We start from the raw sequence: 27,492 nt of genomic DNA on the forward strand, positions 1-27,492 counted from the left end.
GGAAGCTCAAGTGGACTTTATTATAGTTACGAGAATGTACAGGGAATTAGTGCATTGGTTCTTATCTCATTTCTCAGATTTCTCAGGAGCAGGCAGATGCTGAAGTACTTGTACCAGCCTTTTGCTTTTTGCACATTTAGAATGTGTAATGTGGAACATCTTTAAATCATTTTCTGAAATATCCTTGAAGAACAATGCAGTCCAAACCAGGCCAAACAATTTCTTCATGGACTGCTTGGTATTTCATCTTTAATAAAAGAAGTGATTAAGAAGTGCTAACAAGGTGGCAGGATACAGACACCGGATTTTATCATTTCCTCTGTAGTATTTAAAGCCCATTCTATTCCATGATCTGGAAACAGTCCCTGAAAACTTCATTATAACACTATTTCTTTATTACAAATATTTACATCCTATATATTAGTACAACTTTTATTTCCATACTTTAACGATTCCATCCCTCGATGCAGTTACTATAAACCCTTGCGTTGTCTGGAAAGTTGCAATATCTGTGATGATATCATGATGTCCAACAGGGAGAGACTCTGGACCCTTCCGAGGGGTCTCATCAGTTGGACCTAGTTTTTGCTTGTTGGGAATTTCCTGTAAAAACACAAAGTGAGAAAGATTATTTGCAGAAAGGCATGCAATTGCAAATGGAGAACTGTCATACATACTGGGTTGCAAAAAGATCAAAAATCTCTTCAACCAACCAACCAACCAACCAACCCACCAACCCCCCAATCTCCCACTCTTTTGATGTTGGTTCATTTCTTTTCATCACACACAACCTAGATCTTAACTTAAACTGACATAACAGCACTCTGATTATGAAAAGAATGGTTTTTTCTTGTATTTATTTCAATTATGCTGACTACTAAGATTTGACAGTCCCGGGGTGGGAGTAAGCTAGAGCGACACATATACGTTATCTTCTTAAGCTTTTTATAAAAACTGGCTCAATAACATGAACGCAATGAAGAACTTCACATGAAACACTCAAATATTACAGTGCATAGGCAGACCCTCACTGACTTGTGGTTTGGTTTTTTTTAAACAGTGACCTTTGAAGTAGCATTCATTCAATTGCACTGAAACAAATCATTGTGCTATTCAACAATTAGCAATGCTGCCAGTTCCAAAAGTCACTCTGAAGGATGTAATAAAAACTGCAGAGTTCAGTTACCATATTATTTCGGTCCCAATGCATCTCACAATGCCTTGCCAAGATCCTATACAAAAGACATTCCAAAGACTGATCAAAATCAAAAGTGTTAAGACACTAGATTTCAATATTTTCAAAGAAACATGACTCTGCCTTCTGCATGTAGGCGTTATTTGGTACGTCTAATTCTCTCAGAAACAACCAATGTTTTTCCTTTTAAGATAACTTCTTCCTAACTGCCTGAAAACACAATGCTGACACCATCCATAAAAAGTAAGAGTAAGATAGTTACAATAAAAGTCATCATGCAATTAATGTAACCCCTAGCATCACCAAAAAGGGAAGCAGAATATGTGTCTTATGAAACAAAGCAAAATACCTGAACCACCTCTGTGCCCTCAATTATCTTCCTGTAGTAGGAAACAGATGGGCAATTAGAACTGCCGGCAACAACATATGATCTCTCAGGGTAGGCTAGATCCCAAAACCTAAACACAAAGAAACAAAATCAAGTCGAGATGCTGAATTTTATCACTTTAATACAGCTGTTTAAAAGCTACCTTGCTCTTATGATGAAAACGAGTGGGTACAAATGCTATATGCTTTCTACACTTAGTGGAAGAGAGCGATGCAGATAAAACAACATTCATATCAAGCTTACACATGAGTTATTGTCTTGGTTTTGTCACATAGCCTATCAAGAACTTTACAGAAGAGTTTTTCAGAGAAGTACTGAGTTTTGTACTACTCTTCCTGAGAACAATTAGCTCACCCATGCTTACTAATGAACATATCTTCAGCATTACTGTTTTGAGTTCTTGGAGCTTACTTAGGCAATGCCTGGAAGAATTTAGTGCACTAGCAGGGGTGGAGAGGAAGGTGTCAAAGAAAACCGTTGCTTTTATTACCTTATTTTCATGTCTGAGCCTGCTGTCAGTAATATAGGATTACCAGATGCTGGACTGCAGTATATCCCATGGATGCTGTAGGGAGAAGGCTAGTAGGGAAAAGGAATACATAAAAATAAATTATCATGAAAAGCTGTGGCCATGTTTCACAAGAGGAATGCACTCCTTACCATATCCATCCATCCATCCATCCATCCATTCATCCATTTCCGAAATGTTTCTGACAAATGCCAAGTTACTTTGTTAACAGGCCACATCTTAATATATTAAGATAAATTGCTTCCTTTTATTCCTTATGTTTCACAGAGCAATGCAACAGATTTAAGTCTGCATAATACTTTTTTGGAATCTTAGAAATCACAGTCTGAATGATGGCAAACGAAAGAGATTGTTTCTAACAGAATCAGGCAGGCAAATCACACTGAAAAGCACATAGATGCTCTAATTTTTATGCTATAAATGCATTAAGTGACAGACATGTAGCAAAGAAACAGCTTGAATCACAAATTCTCTGCGTGCAAAGTGTGTGATCGAAACGAACTGAATCTGCAAGCTTTGTAGCGTATGCAAATTCAAGACTGGTAGATTCCAGACCTGCATTTACAACATTCACAGAAGCAGCTGTGGTTATTTTTGTATAGGTAACTGTGCTTTAAGACAGCTATTCCAAATTGTTTCTTCCCAATTAACTCCTTGTTGAGGAGGATCTTCATGCTTTAAAACTAAAAGTGTGGTAGTGGCATTAAATTACAGAAAGAATGTGCAAAAAAGCAGATGCTTACAGAAGTACGCACAATTCCAGAAACACTAACTAGAAGTAAGTACAAGATGCCATACTATGAATACCAGCTTTGCCAATACCTTTACAGGCTTGACTGGCTCACTGGTTTTCCGAGAACATAACTGGATATAGCAAATGACTGTTACAAATACATTCCACAGATAGTGGAAGATACTAATGAAGATTCAGGTTACACTGCTGTTTTACAAATGGGATTTAATTTTGACACCAACACAGTTATGTTGCCAAAACAAATCTCAGGGCAAGTTCCAAACTGCCAAACCGGCAAGGCCACAGAGACAGATAACTGTATTGAGGCACAGCATGGAGTCTGAGGGCATTCTAGCCCCTGCTATACAACAGAAACAGCAACAGAAAAAGACCAGACCTGCAGTTCTGAAAGAGGAGGTGCACTGCTGGCCCACAAAGTGAAGCGTCGATCGCCTGTTTCCATATCCCACATGGAGACTTCATTATTGCCTTGAACAGCTACAGGAAAGACAATGCCAATGCAAAAACTATAAAACAGGACGGTTGGCTCTTGCTACCTGTTTTACTGACATGATACAGAGGGTATGACATACAGATGCTCTCTACTTGATCTCTACAGCATTTGTGTCAGTCTTGCTGTAGCACTGAAGCCACGCATGTGGTCTTAGGGCTTAGTAGAAGCTTCATTAAAGTGCTTCATTTAAGAGAGTTTAAAATAAACCTGCTTTAATCTCCAATGTTTTTAAAAAGTTATTAAACCCTCAGTTTCCTCCCTAGATAACTTCTCAGCCTTCTTGGAGAAGGACTGGATGGTCTGTTCAGCATGGTCATTAGGGACTTCAGAGATTACTCCAGAGCAGGTCAGACAGCAATCCAAAGTTAGAGTTCAGTAGCTACAATGAAGTTCCACATCCACATTTAGTGTGGAATCATAGAATCATTCAGGTTGGAAGAGACCTTTAATATCATCAAGTCCAACCATTAACCTAACACTACCAAGCTACGACTAAACCACGTCCCTAAGAATCACATCTCCACATCTTTTCAGTACCTCTAGTGATTGTGACTCAACTACTTCCCTGAGCAGCATGTAGACAGGCAACGAATTCTGCTAAAGGGATGTTTACATGCCTGGCATCAACCTAACACACAAGGACTTTTTAATAATGTTTTAAAGTAATGAGCTTTGACACTGATTTATTTTTTTTAGCAGGGATGAAATAAACCAGAAAGCACAGAGAAGCTTGCTGTATTTGTACAGTTTTTCAAGAAATGTATCTCCCATGGTGGTTAATGAATAAGAATTGAAGCCTAAGAAGCAATTAAATATGAAACTCAAATTACTTTCATTTTACAGGAGCTTTTATCTATTTTTTAATTGTAGGATTAGTTTAAGCTACGTGTCAATTTCAGAATGTTCCTGAATGTCATATGCTTAAGAGTATATGACAGTGCTACACACAGTGAGGATGAAGCAGCTGTGAGAATAGCAGATAAGGAATCTTGGGACATTTTCAAAAGACCTTACCCATGACACAGCTGGGTTAGATTCAAGTGGGAATTGGAATGGGACAACCTTTCAGACTCTGATCTACAGAGGGACTGAAGGCACCGACAGAATTCCCATCAACGTCAATGTACACCACGAGTTTGGGTTTTGTCTTTTATAACATTTTGTCCTTAAAAAGTGATGTGGTAGACAGCATATTAGACAGCTGTAATGCTCAGAAAAGGAAAAAAGTAAAGGCTGTCTATCATTTTCATAATGACTTAACACTACTTCCCCTTGCCCTGACTACCTTCTTTTTTATTTCCAAAAGCAAGGAAGAGCACAGTGGCAGAACAGGAGTATGAACCTTCCCTTTTTCCTCTCCGCAAGCAAAGCACAAGAAAAACTACAAGGGGAAATCCCCCAACAATAAACCTCCAGGGCTTGAAATGGAAGCTGAAACAGAAGCTCCTTTAATCACAACCTCTGGCAACTATGAGGTAAGGTTAAGACATCTTTTACCTGCAATTACCCAGGACTGATAGACAGGATGCATGAGCAGGCGTCTGATCCGGGCCTTGGAAGGATGAGAATGGCTGGAGATAGGTAACTGAAACCTCATATCCCAGCATGCCATAGTACCATTGCTTGTTCCTGGTGAGAGAAAGCTCCTCGTAGTCAGAGGGATAAATATACAGGTTTTTGTCCATATCCTTGTGCTCTGTTCCTAGGGAGACGGACTTCAGCTTTAAGTACTTAGAGGACAGAATACTTCCCACAAACAGATCAGGAGGTATTCTCTCCACTTGCTTGAAAAAAGCATGTTGTAGTCAAATCAGATCAAGCAAAAGCTTGAACTATAGTTACTGAAAAAGAAAACCAAAAGCAGGGTGGTGGAGGGGAGAGAGAAGCTAACAAGAAATACAGGCTGGCTTACCAATACACAGCCAGCATTGGTGTATGTCCACAGCAAATGAAGTTATGAGGCCTAACTTCAAATCATGTTTCAGTGTCCAAGCGTTGCTGCTAGATCGCAAATCCCATCCAACCAGAGATCCATTAACTGTGCCGTAAGCCAGTACTGACTGGGCTCCTGAATTGAAGTGATGCATATCCACCACACAGCCATCATCCTTCAGATCTAAGGACCTGCATTAAAAGAATAAACTAATTTAGAAACAGATATGACTCCTTCCAAGTTTAAGATTCCGTCCAACAGCTAATGCCTAGCAGCGTTTTCCTCTTCATGTGACATCTGCTAGGAACAATTTTCTGATTTTATAAAACGGATGCCTATGTTCTCTCAGATCTCTCCGCTGATAGGACTGCAAGACTTCTGCAGGCTAGCAAAATGCTGTCAACAGCTCTTTGCAAACAAACATAGCTCTGTGCTCTCAGGGTGTTTGATATTTCTCTCCTTTTCATGCTCCAGATTTATCAGATATTCATCTACTAGAGTTTATAGGCAGGAACACCCCTACCAGCGCTGTCAATCACTCACTGTGTTTACGAATGGACCCTTCTTCAAGCACAAATGCAGTGCATACAAAAAAGAGAGTATCTGATTCATAGTTTCCATCTCCATTAGATTTGGCTTATTTCATTTCTGAACTTAATTCAAAATAAGAGAGGACATTTGAGACAGATACCTTACTTTTACTTGGGATAGAAAAGAGGTCTTTGAGATGGTTGCTAGATTGGCTGGGGCCTGGATACGTCCCTCACTCAAGCTGGAAGACAATGCTGCTGAAACAGTGCCAAAAATCTTCGAAAACTGCTCATATGGAGATAAGGAAGAAAGAGCTAAACCATCCCCAAATACTCCTCTAGACAGTATCCCATCCCCCATATCTTTGCCACCACATTAAAAGCCCAGGAAAAAAAATGCAGAAATACTGAGGCCAAACCACATGTTGTACATTTGTAAAGGTTTATCTAATGACCTGTAAAAGAATCTCCGAATTTACTTTATAACTATTAACACTGTAACAGAGGAGGTAAGAAACTACCAATCCCAGTGCATAAATAAAAGGTCTAGCCTGAGAACTATTCAGACTGACCAATTGTTTCAAGTGACATAGGAGGCACTAGTAAGCTACAGCTACCGGTCCTCAGCCCTGCATGGTTGCCTCTCAACCCTTCTTTACAGAGCAGGATAAGATGGTGGATTACAGCCTTCCAATAAAACCTGGGCTCAGCCAGCAGGAAGCCTGGAGCAAAACAAGGCATCTAACTGGGGGATATAACAGCTTGAGCTCTGCAGTGAGATTTAACTGCTCTCAGTACATACCTGCTTTGTATTGGATGAATTTTAGGAGACTTGGGGAGCTTTGAAGCTTCAATACTGAGAAGCTGGATGGCACCATTATCTGAAGCTATAGCCAAGTAATGTGAACCTTGGCAGAATGTAAGTGTCTTTACGTGTCCTCCAATCCGAGAGTATGTCAGAATTGATCTAAACAGTAGAGAGAGAGGGGGAGGGGAAAAAAAAAGAATTTTTTGTAGCACGTTAAAAAAAAAAAATTACTTCTCTCAAATACTTACTCAAATGCAATGACTCTTGAGAAAGCTCTCATAATAACATTTTCTAAGTGTTCCAAAATCATAAAGCAACATAACCTAAGTTGCCTTTGCAAGCTTAAATCTTCATCATCGAGTCTCTAGGTTACGAGTCTCCAACTGCAGAGGCACACACTTGTCTACCAGTACAATAAAAGTCTAACCTAGATCTCTATCAAAGTAGTGTACTGTGGCTACTGTTACTTAACTGAGCCAGAATCCTCTTTTCTCTTAAGATTTCTCTCTCACAGCCCCATACCACAATGCAGCTTTCCTGCATCAAATATCAGTGGACGGGACAGTTAAGCATTCCGCTAATGTGTTTAAAAAACCTCAGAGGGCTTTAAACAGCAGCACCAGACATATTTATGTCTGTATAGAAATGAAATCAAAAGCCTGTAATTACTACAACTGCAAACCAGTCCTTTTGCATTTGCTAACAATTTTTAATTTTAATAACTAATTGAAACAGCAATCTAATATTTTATAGTTGCATGTGAAGAGGAGCACCAGTGTATTTAGTTACTGAAATCTCCAGCACACCCACATACGATTCATAGTTTGCTCCCTCCTCTAATTTATTTTGCACTCTAAAACAGCAGCCCCCAAATCCTATGTGTTTTAAAACTACCTGGTTGTAGTGGTTTTTCCTTCCATTTTTTGGCTGTTCCAGATTTTCACTGTGCCATCATTTGAGCAAGTGGCAAAAATGGAGTGTTCATCAGAGACACGAATGCGGTTCACTGCGGACTTGTGTTCATGAAGGTGAGCTACCAACAATCCTTTGGGACGCCATCCTGCAGGGAAAAAAAACCACAAACCATGAAGTTTGGTGTGGATTTCCTAACTTCATAGGAACATGAAAATCCCCCTGATGTCATCCACCAAGAGCTATATTGGGATATAGTAATTATAGCTCCAAAGCACAGAATAAACTGAAAACACAGAGCTAATGCATTTAAATATTAAAGGCAAAAGCCTATTTGCTCAATTCTAAACTAAACCCTATTGGCAGATCTAGTTTTCTTTTAGATGGTTTCCATATACGTTCAGTGAAATGACAAGAGCCCTTCTTCATAGGCTTTGTAGATGTACCAGTGCATCATTCTGCTATCAGCCTCTGAAGACAGCAGTGCTGTAAATAGTAATCCCATAAACACCCAAAATGCACATAATAGCAACACAATTCAAGCACGCTACATTCCTGGATTGGCTGCAGAGTGCCTGAAGTGACAAGCCCAGCGTTGCGCTACATGCTACATTGCCAGCCTTATGCACCTAATAAAATGAAAAACCAGCTCTTCTAAACCCCATAGAAAATTTATTTTCAAAAATAAATCGAGGAGTTGAGCTGCCATGCAATAACTCTTGCCAAGAAACTGCCAGCGCTTGTGTGGTGAGTTTCCTTCTCTGAAAAATAGCAATGCAGAAGTATCTGGCTCCACTTCTAACAGGCATCCGCTTTCACGAAGATGAAAATAATGAAGGACAAACCACAGCAAATTTCAGAATAAGACACCAACTTTAAATATGAACATTTTTCTGGCACTCAATCAGTTCTGTGGCAGAGCAGATCAACCACTTGTACTGGGACATGTTATTTCACAGGTTGTAAAGCTCTCTTCAGAAGATCATCCAAACTCAGTCAAGGTTAGCTATGTTCAAAGGCTACCTGGTTGGACCATTTTCTAATGATTTTCTATTACTTCCCTTAAACTGTGCGTTTATGCTAGGCTTACCAAAGCATCACCATGTTGATGACTAGAAGCCTAGCTGGTACAGATTCTGCTCCCAGCACCTGCAGTTTCAGCACATGAACTCCCATAAGTAGAGGACACTCAGGATTCTCCATATGGGATACCAAGCAACAAGAGTATGAAATGGAGAACACCAGTAGAAAATGCTGAAAACTAATATGCGCAAATCGCGGTCTCCACTTGGAACTTCAAAATTTAAGTTTGGGTCATAGGAAGATGACTGCCCTTTAAAACTGTGTGTTTTCTCCTACAGTGCCTGCTAGAGCCTTCATAAGCAAAACAAGGTTGTTATTCCTTTCTGGTAATGAAAAGGGAACAGGAGGTAAGAATGTCTCTCCTTCCCTTCTGAAAGCAACTGTAGTATGGGAACACACATCCTGTCTTTGTGGCTGGGCACTGTGTTGCTGTCACCACTGCTGGTGGGAACAGGCTCCTTCGTAAACAAGAACAGCTTAAACAACCCACTCCAGTATGCGTGCCACTGGGCAAGCAAACTTGGCCAAAGGGCTACAATGCTCACAAGACAGCTGAATATCTGCTGCCACCCCAGGCAAAATACATTTCTCACCTCCCAACACAGTGTTTCTCCCCTTGCCCAAACCAAACCAAGCCATAGCCTGTTACAGGATGACAAGTTATCTAGTAACAAGCAACTTGCTTCAGAAAACTCACTGAACTGAGCACGTAGCCTGGGCATTGGACCAGTGGTTTGGGTCCATTACTGCAAAGGTAACAATCTAGGTCATGCATGTATTTGGCCAAATAGGTTTTCTGCAGAGTAGGGACATTTTCTACACCAATAGTTTCCTCTTCTCCTCATCTTTCGCACTTGTTCCTTGAGGTGATGATGCTTTAACTAAAGTTATATCTTTTTCTTTGTATAATAACCTCAGTGGCCTGTGATTTACCTGGAGGTGGGGGCTTGCTCTCCCACTCAGCATTCTCCATCATTTGTTTGGCAAGTCTCTCTGCATTACACTGTTCTCGCTTCTGCTGGATCAGTTGCTGAAGTTCAGTTTTGCAAGTAGTGATACGTAACTGGTGTGCAGATGGGGACGCTGTGCTGCTCAGTACCTGTATAGTAGGTTTCCTGGGTTGAACAACTGTTCCATCAGACGCCTATAAGAGATAAGCACTCAAAAATACAAGCCTTACATTCTACACACAGATAAATCCTGCTCTTGAGATTAGTGGTTCACACTGAAGAAAACTGGATGACTCTTTTATTGAGTCAATTACCAATGATTAGCATTCAAAAAAATTCCATGCTTGCATTAGAACAATTTTAAATAGTGGAAATGATTATTTATAAAAAAGCTTAACCCTTTACTTATTGTACCCTGTTCTCAACTGTTCCGTGTTGTATTCGTAAAAACTCTAATGTGCCATGGACACCTCTTAAAGCTAGGAGAAGTTAATCTCAAACTAGAAACAGAACAGAAAGAAGCGTTCAGACTCAAAAGAGATGCCTCCTCAGCTTGCACGGCTCCCAGCCCTCCTTCTGTAGCCAGTACTAAGTGTTACAGGTACAGAATGTCTAAATGCAGCTATGATGACGTCTCTTCTTTTCCTTGTAACATGTATCAAGGAATGCAATTTAAGGGAAAGTCATTTTCCCCGCCAGAACAGCTGACCTAATTAACTGACTAATCCACAAAGCCCCATCTCTTCATGCAAAGCATCTATTTTTTAGTGAAGCTCTTCTGTTCAAACAACTAAGCCGCCTTCCATCCTCTGTCAACCCAACTTTATTTTACAAATAAGAACTTGAAAGTCAGCTACTTTGCTGGAGAAGACATCAGGGAATAGCACTAGTGTAAAATAACCTCCAAACAAAACAAGAACAACATATCCTTGTAGTCCCACTTGGCTTTAAAACAACTGAATCATTTCAGTTTAAGATGCAAAGGCAGTATTTTTCAGCAATACCTGTGGGGAGGATGACAAAGTTGCACAAATACCAGCTGAGGACTCTGAACGAAGTGGCTTCCCAGCCTGAATGGCTTCAGGATCAGCAGTTTGCCCGTGCCCTTTGGATATTGGCTGGGAGATGTTAGTTGGTTCCAGGGACCCAAACATGCTTTTCCACTCTTCATTTACATTTGAATCTTGCTTTACATGTTTTCTAGCTGTAAGCAATAGGGAGGGAGAGGAAAAAAAACCCTCAATCACGACCACATTCACTCAGGCTGATCATTACTTTCAGACTACATAAGATTCTAATGTTTACATGCCAGTTTTTTATTTATATAGAGAAAAATGTACTGTTAAGGTTGTTTAAGCCAGCTGATAGGGATTTATAAGGCAAACAGAACACACATGGCAAGTACCCTGTTTCCACCTTCTTAATAGTATTGTTGACTCATGCAATAAGTCAAAATGGTAATTTTTTTTTTTAATGAGAGTTAATCCATTACTGACATAAAACAGGGATTAATTTGTAATAGCACAGTATGTATTGGACACTGACAATGACTTGCAATCAGTTTTCCATCACAATCACAACATCACCTGTAGATTCAAGAATGTTATCTGTATACAGGAAATTTATTTATTTTCAGCACTCCTCAGGAATCACTTAAAAATGTAAAATATAGAAAAAGAAATTAAAGCATGGGACAAATTAAATTTGGATTAAGTGAGTGAAAACATTAAGGGCATAAAGACTGCACAGGTAACATTTTCGGGTGAAGTCAATCAGTTCAAATAGAGACTTCATATACTAACTTTTAAATCCTGTCCACTAACATCTTAATTCTGTAAGTAAGATAGCAATACCTACCTGGCTTGCAGATATTTCTGTATATTTACACCTGAAAACACAGAACCTATCAGTGCTGTACAGAGGAAGGCACTGCAAGCTTGAGAGAGCAAAGAGGAAGCTCACTGTTTGGAAGAGGAGAATTTTGAAGATACAAAGAACTGGAACAGAGTTAGCTGAACAATATAAGAGGGTTTTCAAGCTGAAAGAGGAACGGGCAAAGTAAAAAGGGGGTGGATGAGCAGCACTCCTCAATGCTAGCCTGTTTCATCACACCTAGGGATCAGTTTCCTCCAGGCTACCTCAAGCAAACATCCTGGATCTTCACAGTTAAACTGCTCATCACTTTTTGAGAGGAAACAGAGAGAGCAGAAATGTGGCCTTCATAACTTACACTTACCATGGGTCACTGGAGTCCTGTTTACACAATCAGCTGAACAACCTGCGCATATTACTACTGCAAATACAATCAAGCTAATTTAAGTACTCTCAGGGACAAAACATCCCCTTTCAGTCTTTCACTGACCCAAAGAGCATTCTGACACCTCACACTTCAAATAGCAGCAGTCATTTTCTTGTTGCAAACTCAATGGGGATGGTGACAGTTATGCAAGCTGAATTACTGAGAACACTTGCTGAGCAAATTAAAGACCCTGAAAAAAGGCTATGCTTCATCTATACAGACTATAAAATATACTAACCACGTTTGTCATCAGGTTCCTGCTTTGTTTTAACAAGATCCACTTGTCTCCCAGTTATTCCCAGAGCTGACAAGTCTATCACTCCTTTCTGACTGCTGTCATGCAGGTGGCTCTGATCCACTATATTGGCTTTAGCTTTATTTGATTTTAACATGAAATCTTTCAGTGCTAACAGTTTGTCTTCCTCCTCCTCGGTCATCCCCTACAGAATAAAAGAAAATATATTATTATTTACTTCTGAACAAGACTGTGCATCGAGACACAGAGGATTTAAGAAGCAGTAAGATTCATGACTGGCTCAGAAGCGGAAAGAGAGAGCACATCCGCTGAATTCAAGACCTCAGTGTATCACCCATAAAAGACTTCGGGTAGCATAAGAATTGCTTTCTTCCTCAGGAACAGAGCTGGGAATAGTTAAAGGGTAGAATAGCACTTAATATTGGATCACTGTCTGGTGGTATCTGCTCTGTTGACACCTAGGCCATGCTTACAGACTGCAGGCTGTAGAGAAACAAAAAAAAAAAAAAAAGAGAAAAAACCCACACACACAGACTTAGCTGCACCACTTCCCAGTTCTTACAACTGGGTATTCCTCTTCATACATAAGCCTCAATGCTTTCCAGCTCCCTTTGGCTTTTGCACTGTTACTTGTATTTCTCTCCAACAAGCGCATGCTCTTCTCTCCAACAACAAGACATACAGCACTTATTCTTTAACATCAATATCATTACAGATGTGTCAGAAATCCAAGACATAAAACTGATGTATTTAAAAGAGGATGTATTTAGGGCAATCTTATGCTTGGATTTCCCATTTCTGGCAGCCCTTTTCAGAATCTTCCTTAAATTCTGAACTCATTGTCATACAAGCATATAATGAAATCAATAAGATCAATGGTTTACAGCATCAGAAACTCAGACCAGGAGTCCCTCAGAGCAGCAAGTGCAAGGTTAGGGTCCACAGAGACATACAAAGCCCAAGAATCTCAAGCTTGACTTTCAAAGTACAAATGAAAAATAATCACTTGTGAAAGTAGCTTCTTCAACAGTTGTGCAATGGCAGGGTCCTCTGGGGGTGGGCAGTCAGGGAGAGCTCCATTCCTCTTCTTCTGACGCATCTGAAGGTGTCGGAAGAGGCTTGTGATATCCTTTGATCTTAAAACATAATCAAATATGGAACGGCTGACAGGCTCCTTAAGTACGCTTAGCAGGACTATTTCTTTATCTATCTGCAATTCAGAAAGAGACCAATCAACATGGAGAAGGATGATATCGTATGAACATGGGGAAATCCAGCAGTAAATGCTGTCATCTCACATCTACAATGTTTGCACTTCTTTTCCCAAGCCTGAAAGTCAGAAACTGGAGAACTGCAAATATTAATACAAAAATCAATCTCTTTCTCTGAAAGCATGTTCTAAAAACTAGTTTCCAGCTTGGTCCTGAAGAGATATTTTCAAACTTACGATAACAAAAAATAATGTAGGACTTAAAAATTATTGCACACGATCGTGCCAATAATGTAGATTCAACTTCTCTCCTTCTGTAAAAATATCTTCCCCTGTGTAGGTCATGTCATATTTTCTCCATTCTCCTTGTTTGTTCTCCTAGCAGCCTCAGAACATTAACTTGGTATTGCTAGATGTGGTTAAAAATTCTACCACTAGTACAAAGATATTTCAAACTTTGTCTTTCTTTGTCCTACATTTACCCTGTAAGAATAACAACTAGAAAAGATCTTCCCTCGGTCAATCAGGTTAGTGAGCTTCCTCCTAGGTATACAAGGGAATAAGGATGCATAAGCACGTAACAAATTAATATTCAAAAGAACATTGGGACATTAGTAAAGAGCCATAAGAAACTGACAAGTTAAGGCATAATTTAGGATCATTAACTGACAGAGCCCTTCTAAAGATTGTTTATTGCTATTAAAACAGAAAATGCCAAACGAGTTTCTATTCACCCAGGTGGTGATTCAATGTCAGTCTGTGTCCAGAGAACATGTCTGGACAAAATGTCTTGTATGCAGTCCAAATTATTTACAGCCCCAACATTCCTCTGAGTTTATACCTTCATTTTAGTACTTGATCTTTGCTGTTAGAAGTGTTAGAAGATGGCCTTCCTATAACTTGTTTCTCATAGCTGACTGTCTACAACAAAAAACCTTCAAAATCAGTCCAAAGCAAGGACTTCATTACAGTGAAGCTCAGTGTGATCCCCTACCTGCTTACTATGTTTAGTGTTGCACAGCAAAGCTCTATATACTAAAATGAAGCACGAAGTGAACAAGACAGAAGTTTATCCATCAATGCCTAAACCACAGCACTAGGTGTCTAGGGAAATGTAAACAAGGAAAAATATTATTTTAGTGAAGATACGACCTGCATGGTTTACAAGAAAATGTTAAACAAGTGATGCACTTTTCAACGTAAATTCTGCACCTGTTTCTTATCTATTTAAATACCTGAGTGATGCATTCTACAGGTCCTAAAGTTATATGCAAAGATGTCTACATGATCACATTACCAGCATCATGCAGGTCACTCCTAGACATGGGCTGTCATGAAATGACTTAACTCATTCATGTTGAGCTCTCTGCCCTTACCCTCGGAAATCCACTGAAACACTGGAAGAGCAGCACTGCTGAAATCCCAAGCAGAGTAATCGCTACCTAACAGACTGCTCATGTTTTCAGAGGGTCAGGCCCACAGTCAAATGTGTTAACAGCACAGGGCTGTAATACTCACTCTTGTAGACGAAAGCACAGAACATAGAAACACTTGTTTTGCAGCCAACTTTTCATGCCTTTTAGACTCCTACGCACTACCGCAATATTATAAAAGTTTGTAAACAAGGCAGAGAAGGGCTTGAACCAAAGATATACCTCTTTATTTTAGGCTTTGTAAAACGTCCTGCAATTGGCAACAAATGTGAGACAACAGTCTTTCACACACGGAAGGCAATGGCCATTTTGACAACATCTGCTGGCAGAGATCAAAAAAATGTATTGCCTCTAACCTTAACTGAAAAAAAAAATAAATCTAATATTCTTATAGCCAGGACCATGGCCAAGACATACCTATGAACTGTGACTAGTCAATATATATTCATATTAATATTACTTGAAGAATTACCTGTATTATTGGTTGTGTGATAAAAGGATGGAGGTATGGCATTAGCTTGCAGTAGACATCAGCAATATTCAAATACTGTGCTACCACTGTGATAAATCCGACTGCACCGTAACGTATCCAAAGATTAGGATGACACAGAAAAGGTGCTGAAAGAAAATTAAGCTGTTAAAATAAACGAATCACATTAAAGAGAAAGGATCATCTTATATATGGCAGCCTGTGATGCCACTTCCCTCCCCTAGAATTACCTCTAAACTGAGCCTTCCCTCCTGCAGAGCACCAAGGTTAAAATACCCATACTGAGAAAATTATTTCATGGATTTCACTCTGTCCATGCTCCTCAGCTTTCTTGATTTTGCCAAAAAGCATGTTTCTCCTATTTATTCATTTCAGTCCCTAACTATCAAATCCAAATTTGCAAAGCAGACTAATCCAAAACTAAGCATCAGCCTTTTTCTAGACAATTACGAGGAATCCTAACACCAATGATTTTTTTTTCTTTCTAAGTAAATGCTTTATTTCTTCCTTCTTCTTCTCTTTTCCTTTCTTGAATTGTAAGATTATCAGACTCAGAAGTCCAGAACCCTCAGAATGTGGGTTTTAAGAAGTTGCAGTCAAGGTACTGTATCTAGTCATGAGATATAATCACAGATCATCTGCCCCGAATTCTGAGTTCATTTGAAAAGTCAGAACATTAGGAAGAAGCAGGAAGGAGAGACCAACACTTTATTCAAAGTTCTACTAAGTTAAAAGAGAGTTTTATGGTGTTAGAAATAGGATGAGAAAGGATCGTGTATTGTCTGAAGGACTGAACTCCCCCCTTCCTCAAAGGCTGATGGGTTGGAGCTTGCAACTTATTTGCCTGATCAACTTCCAGAAGTAACCAGGAGCTTTTCTTTATAAGAGGTTAGCATGAAGAACGAGGAAAGATCTTAAAGCACAAAGTTTTTGGACTAAGTGTTGTTTGCTGTTGTCCTACATAAAATCAGAGAAAATTATTCCAATTTGTTCCACTAAAATTATTATTTCAGAATTCTGAGCACTAACATGGTCCACGTAGCAATAGTTAGTTAACACAATTTTGCGTAGATTTGAAAACAGCACTATAGGTGTGCATATGTGACAGTTAAGCTGATGGTGAAGCTTTATCATAGAATCATAGAATCACCAGGTTGGAAAAGACCCATTGGATCATCAAGTCCAACCATTCCTATCAAATACTAAACCATGTCCTTCAGCACCTCGTCCACCTGTCCCTTAAGCCCCTCCAGAGATGGTGACTCAACCACCTCCCTGGGCAGCCTGTGCCAGTGTTCAATGACCCTTTCTGTGAAAAACTTTTTTTTTTCTTTTATTTTCTTCTGTGATGAATGTGAGATGCTGTGAAAGTGAAAGGGAGAAAGATGAGGAAAAAATTTTGCAAGACAATCCAAGGATTTTTACATCTTCATGGTTCTTCAGAAGCTCACTAATTGTTATTCCTACAGAAAATTCCTTACCCCAGCCCACATGAGCCTGGGCATATTGACAGTACAGTGAGCGCATGTATTTATTGTCTTGCTACTGGACTATAGAAAATAAACGGTTTGGTTTACAAGGGCTGTCAGACACCCTGAGCAGCCCAAGAGCTGCATATTCCTTTTCAGGACATGTTTACAGTTGTGAGTCGTCTTCCAGTGAGCAAACCATCCCATGTCCCACCCCTCCTCCCAAGCGACCAAGATTTGTTTTCTTGAGTAGGAAAACAAGGTGTTCTCCAGTATTCCAACTTACCGATATCACAAGCAAACTCATAAATATGGGGTTTTTGCAAGAGCCCCAACTGGCACATACAGGTAAGAGCATTGAGGGCTTTATATATGACAAATTCTTCAGCATCACTGAGACCTTGCTGAAGCAGAGGTTTCAGTATTGAAGAGCTTTGCCAGCCAACATAAGCAGCAACTCCTGAAACATAAAAAGAACACATAAAAATCTAAAGTAGCACCTTCTTGCCTTTCCTCACTGAAGTCTAAAGTTGCAATCTCACAGAGACATCTCAAAACAGATTATTAGTCATTATAGAAAAAGGAAGCTGCTTTCCATTCAAAGTTAGGTGAATATTCTGATAACTGTTTGATAAAAGCTGATCCCTGTGCCTGCAGAAGTCCTTCCAGATGCCAGGCATAGATGTCAGCACACAACTGGCCAGCAGAAGGCTAAACCAGCAGTGCTCCCAAGGGGTGGCGACGCATGCTTGCATTTGTACATGGAAAGAACAAGTGAGCAAAATGAAAGGTGCTGTTAGTAGGATTTTGTCTTTTAACTCAATAGAGATTGTAATCTGAGTATCATCCAGGCTCCTGAAAAGACTGAACTGGATACTGGACTAATTAGCAGCAAGGAAAACCTGTAACACATACTCACTGAGCCACAAAAGAAAGATTCACTGATAGTCAAAAACGAACTTTTAGAACAATCTTCTAAAACTCTTCCAGCTTGATATGGCTGCAAGATTTACTGCTTAGTTAAACGGTCTCAAATTATTTGCCATGCCTGCATACACTTAAACGTGAGTTAGAGAGCTCAGTTTTATAGATGTGCAAACGCTTTAAGTAAAACAGTGTAAAACAAAAATATAAATTTTGAAGTTTATCCAAATCCTTCTGTGGAGGTTTTGAACAGCTACTGGGTAAGTTAAAAACCACAGGATTCTTGTGAGGCAATTAAGAGTGAAAAACAAGACATCTGTCTACACGCCTTTTGCAAGAAGTAAGGGCACTGCAACCTGCACTTTGGCTACCCCATTGCTTCTTCTAAACAAATTCTGACAAATTATCACCATCATATCTTTGTAGGGTTTGACAGCACAGCATTTTGTGAGTTCCAGTCATAATGTGCCCACCATAATGGCCCTGCTGGAAGTTTAATCGTGCTCATTTTTCTTGCCATTCACCTGAAGTACTATTTTTCCCCCTAGGTACTGCAATAGGAAAATTTTCTTGACCCACAAAATCCCGAGCGCTGTTTCTCAGGAACTGGCATGTGGAATAGTTCCCAACATACAGAAACATTAAATATACCTAACAGCTGATGTCATCAATGCTAAGATTGTTTAAATTGTTTTCTAAGCTGACAGGAATCTTTAAGTGAGGTTTTGAGGCACTAGAAAATTTTTTCCAGATATAATTTTAGCCTATACCAATGCAGAGTTTTCATCATCTGAGCAGGTCTCCTCAAGTTAATGGGACCATGCACACATGTGAAGTGATGCAGGTACAGGACAATTTGCAGAAATCTTAGTATTTACTTATCATAATCTAGCTTTTTGAGTCAGTGGCTTTAGCAAAGACTCAAAAAAAAAAAGCATTTTAAGTTTCTATCTTTATGTTAATCTAACTTAGACGTAAATGCCTCAGTCTCATTTGTATTAAATATTTGGACTAAAAGAAAAATAAATTTGTATTTACATTGTTTTGTTTTCACTCCCTGAAGAAATGCTAATACCAAAGGATTCAGAAAAGTCTTTTCCTATAAATTATAGAAATCCTTATAAGATGGGACTTTTATATGACTGTTAACAGTTTCTGGAATACGCAGAAACTAATTTATTTACCTTAGTACCTCTCTGCTCTGGCTGAAATCAAACACTTACCAACAATGCTGTCAAAGAAAGCTCCTCGAAGATGCCAGTCATTCTTATCATTTAAGAAAGTGATCATGTGAGACAGAAGAACATCATTAGCTTTCTGACGTCCAAAAAAGATACAGAGACGTGTTATCCCATTTTCCATCAGCGTTTGTTTCACAATGTTCTCTGGGTCACTAAGCAGAGTCACAACCTTCTGCTGGACCATTTCATGCAAGGCTTGCAGTTCTGCAAGGGAAAACAGGATGAAGATTTGGGTTGGTGAGAAACAATACATGTATGTGTACTACCTGCAGCTAAAGGAGTTACACTGAGAGGCCATCCCGAAGAAGACTTGCCTCAGTAAGGTGGGCAATGCAACAGAACCTCAACAATTCCAACTACTGGCTTACCAAAGACTTCAGACTAAGCATGAAGTGGTGGCAAAGCCAAAAAGTATAGAGATGTGAGGCATTCTTACCAGATCAATACATTCTAAACTTGTCATGAGTTCAACTAAGATGATCCAGTTCATTATACAGAGATCAAAAGCAGATGTGAAGAAGCATCAGAATGATTCAGCAGCAATGTTAAAATGGTAAAAATGCTTCGAGGCAATTCTGGTTTGATATGCTTATTTGACTATCAATTTCAAAATTTGTGAACTGACAACAGATCAAGAGTATATTTTCAGTTAGGTACATGTGTTGGCTTCATTAAGGATGCAGAGAGGCATAAACAAAGTAAGTACTTCCAATTTCTTTAAATACTAGGAGTTACCCTAAAGGTACTGACAAAAAAAAAATTGAAAATGACCTTGCTCATAGCTTCTATTCCATGATGCAACTAAAAATTTATTTCTATTAAATTGAAATAACAGAAATGTTAATGCACTGGCTATTATTGAAAGCTGTACAAGGAAGTAGCACAAAAAATTCAGCTATTGCTGTCCCATGGGGGTGATTTCCATTTTAACCACAAACTCTTCCCAGCTTAGAAGACCAGCCTAGTATTGTTTCAGAAAGCTATGCATCATTAAAAGGCACCGGAGCCAACACATATGTCATTTATTACCATATCACCCTCCCAAGGGAAAGAAAAAGAAAAATCATCCTTAGGATTTTAACTCATTCTCTGTACTACAGTTACAACAGCACAGATAGCAGTGTTACTGCCCAACGACATCCATATATTCAGCATATTCAGGCAAAAAGAATTTGCCTGACATAACAAGAGAAAAGGAAGAACAACTGGAAAATACAGTACTATGACTATGCTAAAATCTGACAGGTTTTTCAAAGCTAACTCTGCCTGCCACTTCAATGGAAGTGGTATTTGGAATACAGCCATATTTTTGCAGCTTACTTGTTTACAGAAGTGAATGAAATTATGTTTGGACTCGATGATTATGGTTGGATTCGATGATCTGATGGGTCTTTTCCAACCTGGTGATTCTATGATTCTATGAAGCTGGATATGAAACCTAGCAGCCAGCACCACAGTCAAGAACACCTCAAGAACTTCTGGAGAAGAAAAGTGTGCTCATTCATATGCTTTTTTTGTCCTTCACAATGTTCAGAAAAGAAGTTTCTGCAAGAAGTGGTAACACACACTTTGATATTGGTCGAGGCAAAGCATTCTTCTCATTTCATAGGAAGACACAACTTCAAGAGATGAGGAAGATCAGTGCTAACAAGGAGCTTTAGCCCAAGATTTGCTATTATAAGCAGGCAAAGTAAGTAGAAGTGACATTACCTGTGTCATAGTTATCACTAGGGTAAGATGTTTCATCTGTTTCTTCACTATTTGGTTCATTTTCCATGTTCAGATTTTTCAGCTGTACTAACTCCAGAAATCTCAGAGCAGTTTCTGCCAGCAATGCTATGTTTTCTGCAAAGGAAAACGTTTTGATTAAGAATGGTTTTACTTTGCCAGTTACATCAATCTCATGATCCTTCTGATGAGAGGTTAAAACCACTGACAATACCAGTCATGATGGGCAAATGGGATTAAAATTAACACAATGTGCTCCAGCCAACCCACTTCTGTTGACTCTGACCACAGCAAACAAGAGGAAGAAATATAAGGATATCAAGAGTAACAAGGACTAATTTCAATCTTCTTGAGTTACCTCTAAATGCCATCTTATCTCAGGTTAATGACAAAATAACCTGACAGAACTTAAAGGCCTATTAACCTGAATTAACTAATATGCTCACATATTTACTGTCAACAAAACAACGACAAACCGCCATGCCAGGATATGTATCCTAGGGAATAACAATAGCATTACCCTTCAGGGCTGGATTCCACATTTAGAACAATTGTCTCCATATCTATGCATGCAATTTGGCACTGTTTTGCACTGTTTGGAAGCTGCTGAAGCAACTCTGGCTAGGGGGTTGGAACTGGATGATCTTTAAGGCCCTTTCCAACCCAAACCATTCTATGATTCTATAAAATATGAGTTAAGTCAGGCCACTGCTGGTACAGGAATAATCTCATTGCAACAGAAGTCCCACTTAAGCAGCCATTCTGAGTGTTATTCAAGACAACAGCAGGATGCCAGTGGAGCCTGTCCATAGCCCAGATCAAATCCTGTAACTCACCAGCCTGACCACTTCCAAGAAGTGTGCTACAGTAACACAAGTTAACTACCTTTAAGTATATATATATGGATATATTTATTTGAAACTTAAAATGTTTTCTTAAAAGAAAAGCTATTTGAAAGTAAGGCTTAACTATCTACTGTTCAAAAAAACTTTTTCAAATTTCAGAAAATATTCTGGCTGTATCGCAATTGATAATAAAGCCAAACCACTGAACACAGAGAGAACCTCTGTAAGCAGATGCTACCGGATTCTACAGGGTACCAAGACCTGTAGTGTAGCCTTTTTGCAGTTGTAGAAAAGAAGACTGCATTTTGTTTCTTCCATTTCAGCTTATTTAACAAGTTCAGCTGTGTATTAGTTCATTTAAAAACTGATTATGGATAGACTACAATCTTACAAAATTTGAGGTTTTTTTGCTAATCTACAAATAAAAGTGAGGCATAATAAACAGTTATTTCACAAAGCCCTAAATGGAGAAGATCAAGGTGACCAACAGCAATTGGCTCTAGTCATTAACTATACATTGTCTTCAATAACTAGTTTCATCAACTTACTAAGTAAACAAAATAAAAATATCACCTGGAACACTTTCAACTGAATTCTGCATTTAAAAAAAAACAAACCTAAAATCAAACCCCAAACTGACACACTTAAGAATGGGCTACTCACAGCAAATAAGGGTTTATGGTAAATATCAAGTATGGGCATGACTGTAAAGCTTCTTCCTAAACCAGGTAGAACTCATACCTGGACTAGCGTATGAAGAAAACATCTCCTGTGGTATAAGCCAGTCTATTACATAACAAACAACGAAATTTCAGCCCCTGAATATCAAATTTCATTTTGTGGGAGAATAACTGAAACCTAGAAACACACTAATGTTTTAAGTTTGTTTCATATTTATTCAGTTTAATCAGGCCATTCTAAGCAATGTGAACTACTGAAATGTCAATTAAAATAAATTAATAAAAGCTGCAAATGGTGGGGAAGCTCAGAAAGTCCTGTTCACACACTTAGCTAGACAAAGACTGCTTGGACAAGTACTTTTCTTTGCTGTACTCTTGCTTATTCAGGGAATAAAACCAGGGCTGCTTCTCTGAGCATTAGGCTCTAAACTGAACTCTTACTTTAGCCGCGGGCAGACCTGCTGCAAGCTCCATCCAGGCCCTAGCACACGTACACACTCTGCAAACTGCTTTTACATGCAGAACCGCAAAGAAGAATGAATGCTAACTGTAAAAAAAGTTAATCCATCCAGCAGAAAGCAAACACATTTTGTCAACTATTTAACACATAATTATTTCCTCTGGGTACAGATCTACACCAGAAACTCATCTGTTAGTATAAGTCAATCCATTCATTATTAAAAAGCTGCCACCACCTGCACTAGTTAGCTGAAGTGAATATAGCTGTCTTTACCTGCAGTAATTTCTCAGGATATTTACTAAAACAGGAACAGCAAGCTATGTGATGATTTTGAGCAGAGAAAACAGTTAAGGAAATGCAGAAAAGCCCAAAATTCTGTTTTTGACGGAATTTCCTCTTACCAGCATATGCAAGTCTGACGATGGTGGCTTCATCCTGGGCCAAGTGTGCAATGCCTGGCAGAATGTATTCTGGGTAAATGTTAATATCATTGCGTGGCACCTCTTTGACGAGAGCAAGAACTTTAGTTAGTGTCCTCACAGATTCTGCCCTCACCCTAGGCACAGAGTTGTTGCTGAAATGTAACAGGTAAGGAGTAATACGATCCAGAAGAATTTCTACACTTAATCTTGGTGCTAAATGAAGAATCAGTTCCAAAGCAGCCAGTTTTGAATCATAGTATTTGAGAGTCTGTAAACAGGAAGTTATCACAGACACTAGAATAACCAGCCCATTCTCTTTTGTCTCTCCCTCGGCTTTCTCTGTGCGATCGTGCCCACAGAGATTGTGAATGATGTTGTCCAGATCTTTACGTATGACCAATATACGCTCATCTGCCGATACAAACGTTTCCTTGGCAAACTGGGCCATGTAAGGCTGAAGGAAAGTGTAAAATATTTCAGGAAATGCATTGTTACGTTGTTGTTTCAAATAATCTTCAGCTGCTAAACGTTTATCTGGCTCACGATGGACCATCTGTGTGACCTTGAGAAAGGCAAAAGTAGGAGGAAGCGGGAGAGAGAGATTAAAGGTTTAGACATTTGCAATACAAAAAAAAAACCCCACCCAACTAAACCCAAACAATAAGCAATTTGTCACCAAAGTAGGTGAAATAAACTACAGACCATACAAATAGTTCTAATGCTGTAGTCCATCCTTACCAGTTCTCTGATACTGTGGTCTTCAATTTTGTTTAGGACTTGGTCAGGGGAAAAGAGGCCATTTCTGTAAGCCAAAAGCTGAGATAAATCAAACAAAGGGACACCTTCTGTGAAGAGCTCTGCTATTACACAGCCTGGGGAACCAAGGTAAAAAAAAAGTCAGATATGTCAGAGGATTACAGACAGACACTTTAACTTTGCTCTCTATATGCAGACAACAAACCCCATGTGACACTTGATTAAAAATAAGGAAAATGAGTTGCCAAAATAACTTGCAGAAAGGGGAAAGTATCTCAAGTTCCAAAATCTGTCTTTTACACTTGATCCCTAAAATATCTCCCAAGTATTTTATTTCAACATGACAAGAGCAGAGGAGTTTGCAATTAGGAAACATGAGGCAGTGACTTCAGCCACCTGCCAGCTGGAAAGTGTATCACCAGAAAAGAAATCCACAACACTGTCACGTGGAAGAAGAGCGCCAGTAAGCCAGCATGGATCGGGCAGTAGGTCAAAACTAAGCAGCCCTTTCACAGAAAGTAAAAATATAACCTCTAATTCCTCAGTGTTGCTGGGGACAGCGTACACTCACTGAGACTCGTTCATAAGCATAGTAGGAAAAAACGAGACTGCCAAACACAACCCCCTCCCACTGTGTGCATGACACACATTCTCTTCAAAGGCCTCACTCCCACAGTTTGCTCCCAATGGTCAATCTTGCTTTATCACTGGAGTGTCCTGAAAGTCTGGCTGTAAGAGCAGCTTGTAAATTAAAACACCAAGTAAGAAATACAAAGCAAAATAAAACCCCTCCAAACTTCTGGCTTTTTGCAGTGCTACAGACTAGGGGAAGAGTGGCTGGAAAGCTGCCTGGAGGAGAAGGACCTGGGGGTGTTGATTGACAGCGACTGAACATGAGCCAGCAGTGGCCCAGGTGGCCAAGAAGGCCAATGGCATCTTGGCTTGTATCAGAAATGGTGTGACCAGCAGGTCCAGGGAGGTTACTCTCCCTCTGTACTCGGCACTGGTGAGACTGCTCCTCGAATCCTGTGTTCAGTTCTGGGCCCCTCACCACAAGAAGGATGTTGAGGCTCTGGAGCGAGTCCAGAGAAGAACAACGAAGCTGGTGAAGAGGCTGGAGAATAAGTCTTATGAGGCAGCTGAGGGAATTTGGGTTGTTTAGCCTGGAGAAGAGGAGGCTGAGGGGAGAAGACCTTATTGCTTTCTACAACTACCTGAAAGGAGGTTGTGGAGAGGAGGGAGCTGGCCTCTTCTCCCAAGTGACAGGGGACAGGACGAGAGGGAATGGCCTCAAGCTCCAACAGGGGAGGTTCAGGCTGGACATCAGAAAAAAAACTTTCACAGGAAGGGTCATCACGCAGTGGCAGAGGCTGCCCAGGGAGGTGGTCGAGTCACCATACCCTGGAGGTATATAAAAGACCGGTGGATGAGGTGCTGAGGGACATGGTTTAGTGGCAGATAGGAATGGTTGGACTCAATGATCCAAGAGGTCTTTTCCAACCTAGTGATTCTATGATTCTTTTAAGCTGCTCAAGACAAGTCAAAAGCAGGCTCCCACAGTCAGTCTCTATCAAATATTTGCAAGTGGGACTATGACAGGACCTTATTTAGTTATTCAACTTCCTGCCTGTGGGGAAAATGAAACAAGACAGGGTTTCTAAAGCCAATACAGCCAAAGTGCTCTGAAAGCTGGCTCAGTCCCCAGGCAGCTGAACAACCTTAGGTGAACCACTGACTGGTTCCTCCTCTCGCATCCCATAAGGCATATGCTATGTGTTCCTGGAACCTCAGCCACGAGAAGATACTGGTCTGTGGCTTGCATCTCAGGCCAGAGTTGAGCCATAACAGAATAGTTTGCGATTCGCCTCCTCAGATAACATAGCGATGCACTCATGTTATGCTGCTTGCTGTACTGTGTCTGTACTCTGTCTGTGAATGAAAGGTTTGGAGTTGGGTTTTATGCTTAAAATAAGCAAGTTCTTCCATGTGCTGTTCTCTAAACCTACTGTAAAAAAAAAGAACCACCACCAGCCCCAAATAAGCTTTTCTGCACCCTGACCACAGCAACATGTTATTTTCCCACGAAACAACACACTGGTCTCTCCTGATTGTTCCAAGTACCTGCAGAAAAGATATCCATGGCACGTTTTAACTCCCCTCTCGTTCGCTGATTGCTGTTTGCCAAGTCTACCAAAGGAGTTGAAGGGTCCCGCATGTTTTCCAGCTCCGTAGCAAACATGCTGCCATCGACAAAGCGCTCGGGAGCGATGTAACAGGTTCTCCTCCGGGACGTGTCAAAGAAATAATTGAAATCAGCAGGATTGTCTTCAGGAAGGTAAGTTGGTTTAAAACTGGCAAAGTCAGTCAGCAGAACCCAGTTCCAGCTGGTCACCATGATGTTCTCCGTTTTAATGTCCCCGTGGCGGACTCCCGACTTGTGCGCTTGGTCGACCGCGGTAAGGATCTGGAAGGCGATCCACCTTTTCTCGATGTTGTTCAGGAAGGGCCTGGTGCTAATCCGATCGTAGAGGTTGTCCCGTACGTACTGTCGGAAGAGCATGGCAGCCTTCTCAGACAGGGTGGCTTTCTGGAAGGGCAGGCAGTTCTGCGCCGAGTGCAACCTTATCTTCAGCTCCTCCAGCTCCTGCTTGTAGCTGGTCAGGGGTAAGGTCGGGTCCTGGATGGCAAACACCTTCACGACCACCAGCCCTTCCCGGTGCTTGGCGCGGGCAACCTTGAAGAAGCGGGTGCTGCCCAGGCTCTTGTCGTACTCGAAGTCGTGGATGTCGGAGAAGTAGCTGTCCACCGAGAGGATCTGCGAGGGGGCGATGCCAGCCAGCTGGTTCCCCATGGCTCTGCCTCCACCTGAAGCTGTCCCGCTTCAACCTGTGGGGTGGAGAAGGGGGAAAAAAACCCAACAACAACGGGTTATTCCACACTGGCTGCTGCTTCGCTCCCTTCCCTGCAGCCGCGGAGCCTGCCCTGCTGCCACAGATACTGCCCTTTCCCACCTGGGTGGGGATGCAGGGATGAGGGGGATGGGGATGTGGGAATGAGGGGCACGGGGATGCAGGGGACAGGGATGCGGGGATGAGGGGGACAGGGATGTGGGGATGAGGGGCACGGGGATGCAGGGATGAGGAGATGGGGATGCAGGGATGAGGCAGACGGGGATGAGGGGACGCAAATGGAGGAATGAGGGGGACAGGGATGGAGGAATGAGGGGGACGGAGATGGAGGAATGAGGGGGACGGGGATGGAGAATGAGGGGGACGGAGATGGAGGAATGAGGGGGACAGGGATGGAGAATGAGGGGGACGGAGATGGAGGAATGAGGGGAACGGAGATGCGGGTATAGGGATGCGGGGGACAGGGATGCAGGGATGAGCGGTCAGGGATGCAGGGACGACGGGTCGGGGATGCAGGGATGAGGGGGACGGGGATGCGGGGGATGAGGATGCGGGGAAGTGGGGAACAGGGATGCGGGGAAGCCTTAGAGGACAGGGGTGCGGGGATGCGGGGATTCGGGGAGGCGGGGGCCGGGGCCGCGGTGTGGCGGCGGGTGCGTGCCCGCTGTCCGGGCGCTCACCGGCGCGGCCCGGCCGGCCCAGGCGGAGCCGGGAAGGCGGTGGGAGCCCCGGGACGGAGCGGGCGGGGCTGCGGGCGGCGGAACCGGCACCGCGGGGAAGGGGCGGCGCCGTGAG

General features: G+C 41.1%; 1 protein-coding gene across 1 annotated transcript; it reads right to left on the reverse strand.

Moving 5' to 3' along the window:
* PIK3R4 (phosphoinositide-3-kinase regulatory subunit 4) lies at window positions 1-27,492 on the reverse strand. Its single transcript, XM_069860001.1, has 20 exons — window positions 27,378-27,492; window positions 25,910-26,674; window positions 23,771-23,904; window positions 23,012-23,594; window positions 20,608-20,742; window positions 18,880-19,101; window positions 17,019-17,192; window positions 15,246-15,391; window positions 13,137-13,340; window positions 12,113-12,314; window positions 10,580-10,779; window positions 9,559-9,769; window positions 7,525-7,690; window positions 6,625-6,789; window positions 5,272-5,483; window positions 4,857-4,988; window positions 3,243-3,343; window positions 2,074-2,162; window positions 1,545-1,653; window positions 1-603 (listed from the first exon to the last, which is right to left on the reverse strand). Exons 2-20 carry the CDS (start codon window positions 26,637-26,639, stop codon window positions 433-435), a joined length of 4,086 nt encoding a protein of 1,361 aa, XP_069716102.1. The 5' UTR covers window positions 26,640-26,674; window positions 27,378-27,492; the 3' UTR covers window positions 1-432.

The sequence above is a fragment of the Phaenicophaeus curvirostris genome, chromosome 6 (genome assembly GCF_032191515.1).
Source record: "Phaenicophaeus curvirostris isolate KB17595 chromosome 6, BPBGC_Pcur_1.0, whole genome shotgun sequence".
In the NCBI taxonomy this organism is placed as follows: domain Eukaryota; kingdom Metazoa; phylum Chordata; class Aves; order Cuculiformes; family Cuculidae; genus Phaenicophaeus; species Phaenicophaeus curvirostris.

What these genes read in the sequence shown, in the direction of transcription:
- PIK3R4 (XM_069860001.1), bottom strand. Translation starts at nt 26,639, where the DNA reads ATGGGGAACCAGCTGGCTGGCATCGCCCCCTCGCAGATCCTCTCGGTG. An exon ending in CTTTGTCATCCTCCCCACAG is followed by an intron (nt 9,770 to 10,579) that starts GTATTGCTGAAA and finishes TATCTCTTATAG; the next exon opens with GCGTCTGATGGAACAGTTGT. An exon ending in GAGCAAGCCCCCACCTCCAG is followed by an intron (nt 7,691 to 9,558) that starts GTAAATCACAGG and finishes TTTTCCCTGCAG; the next exon opens with GATGGCGTCCCAAAGGATTG.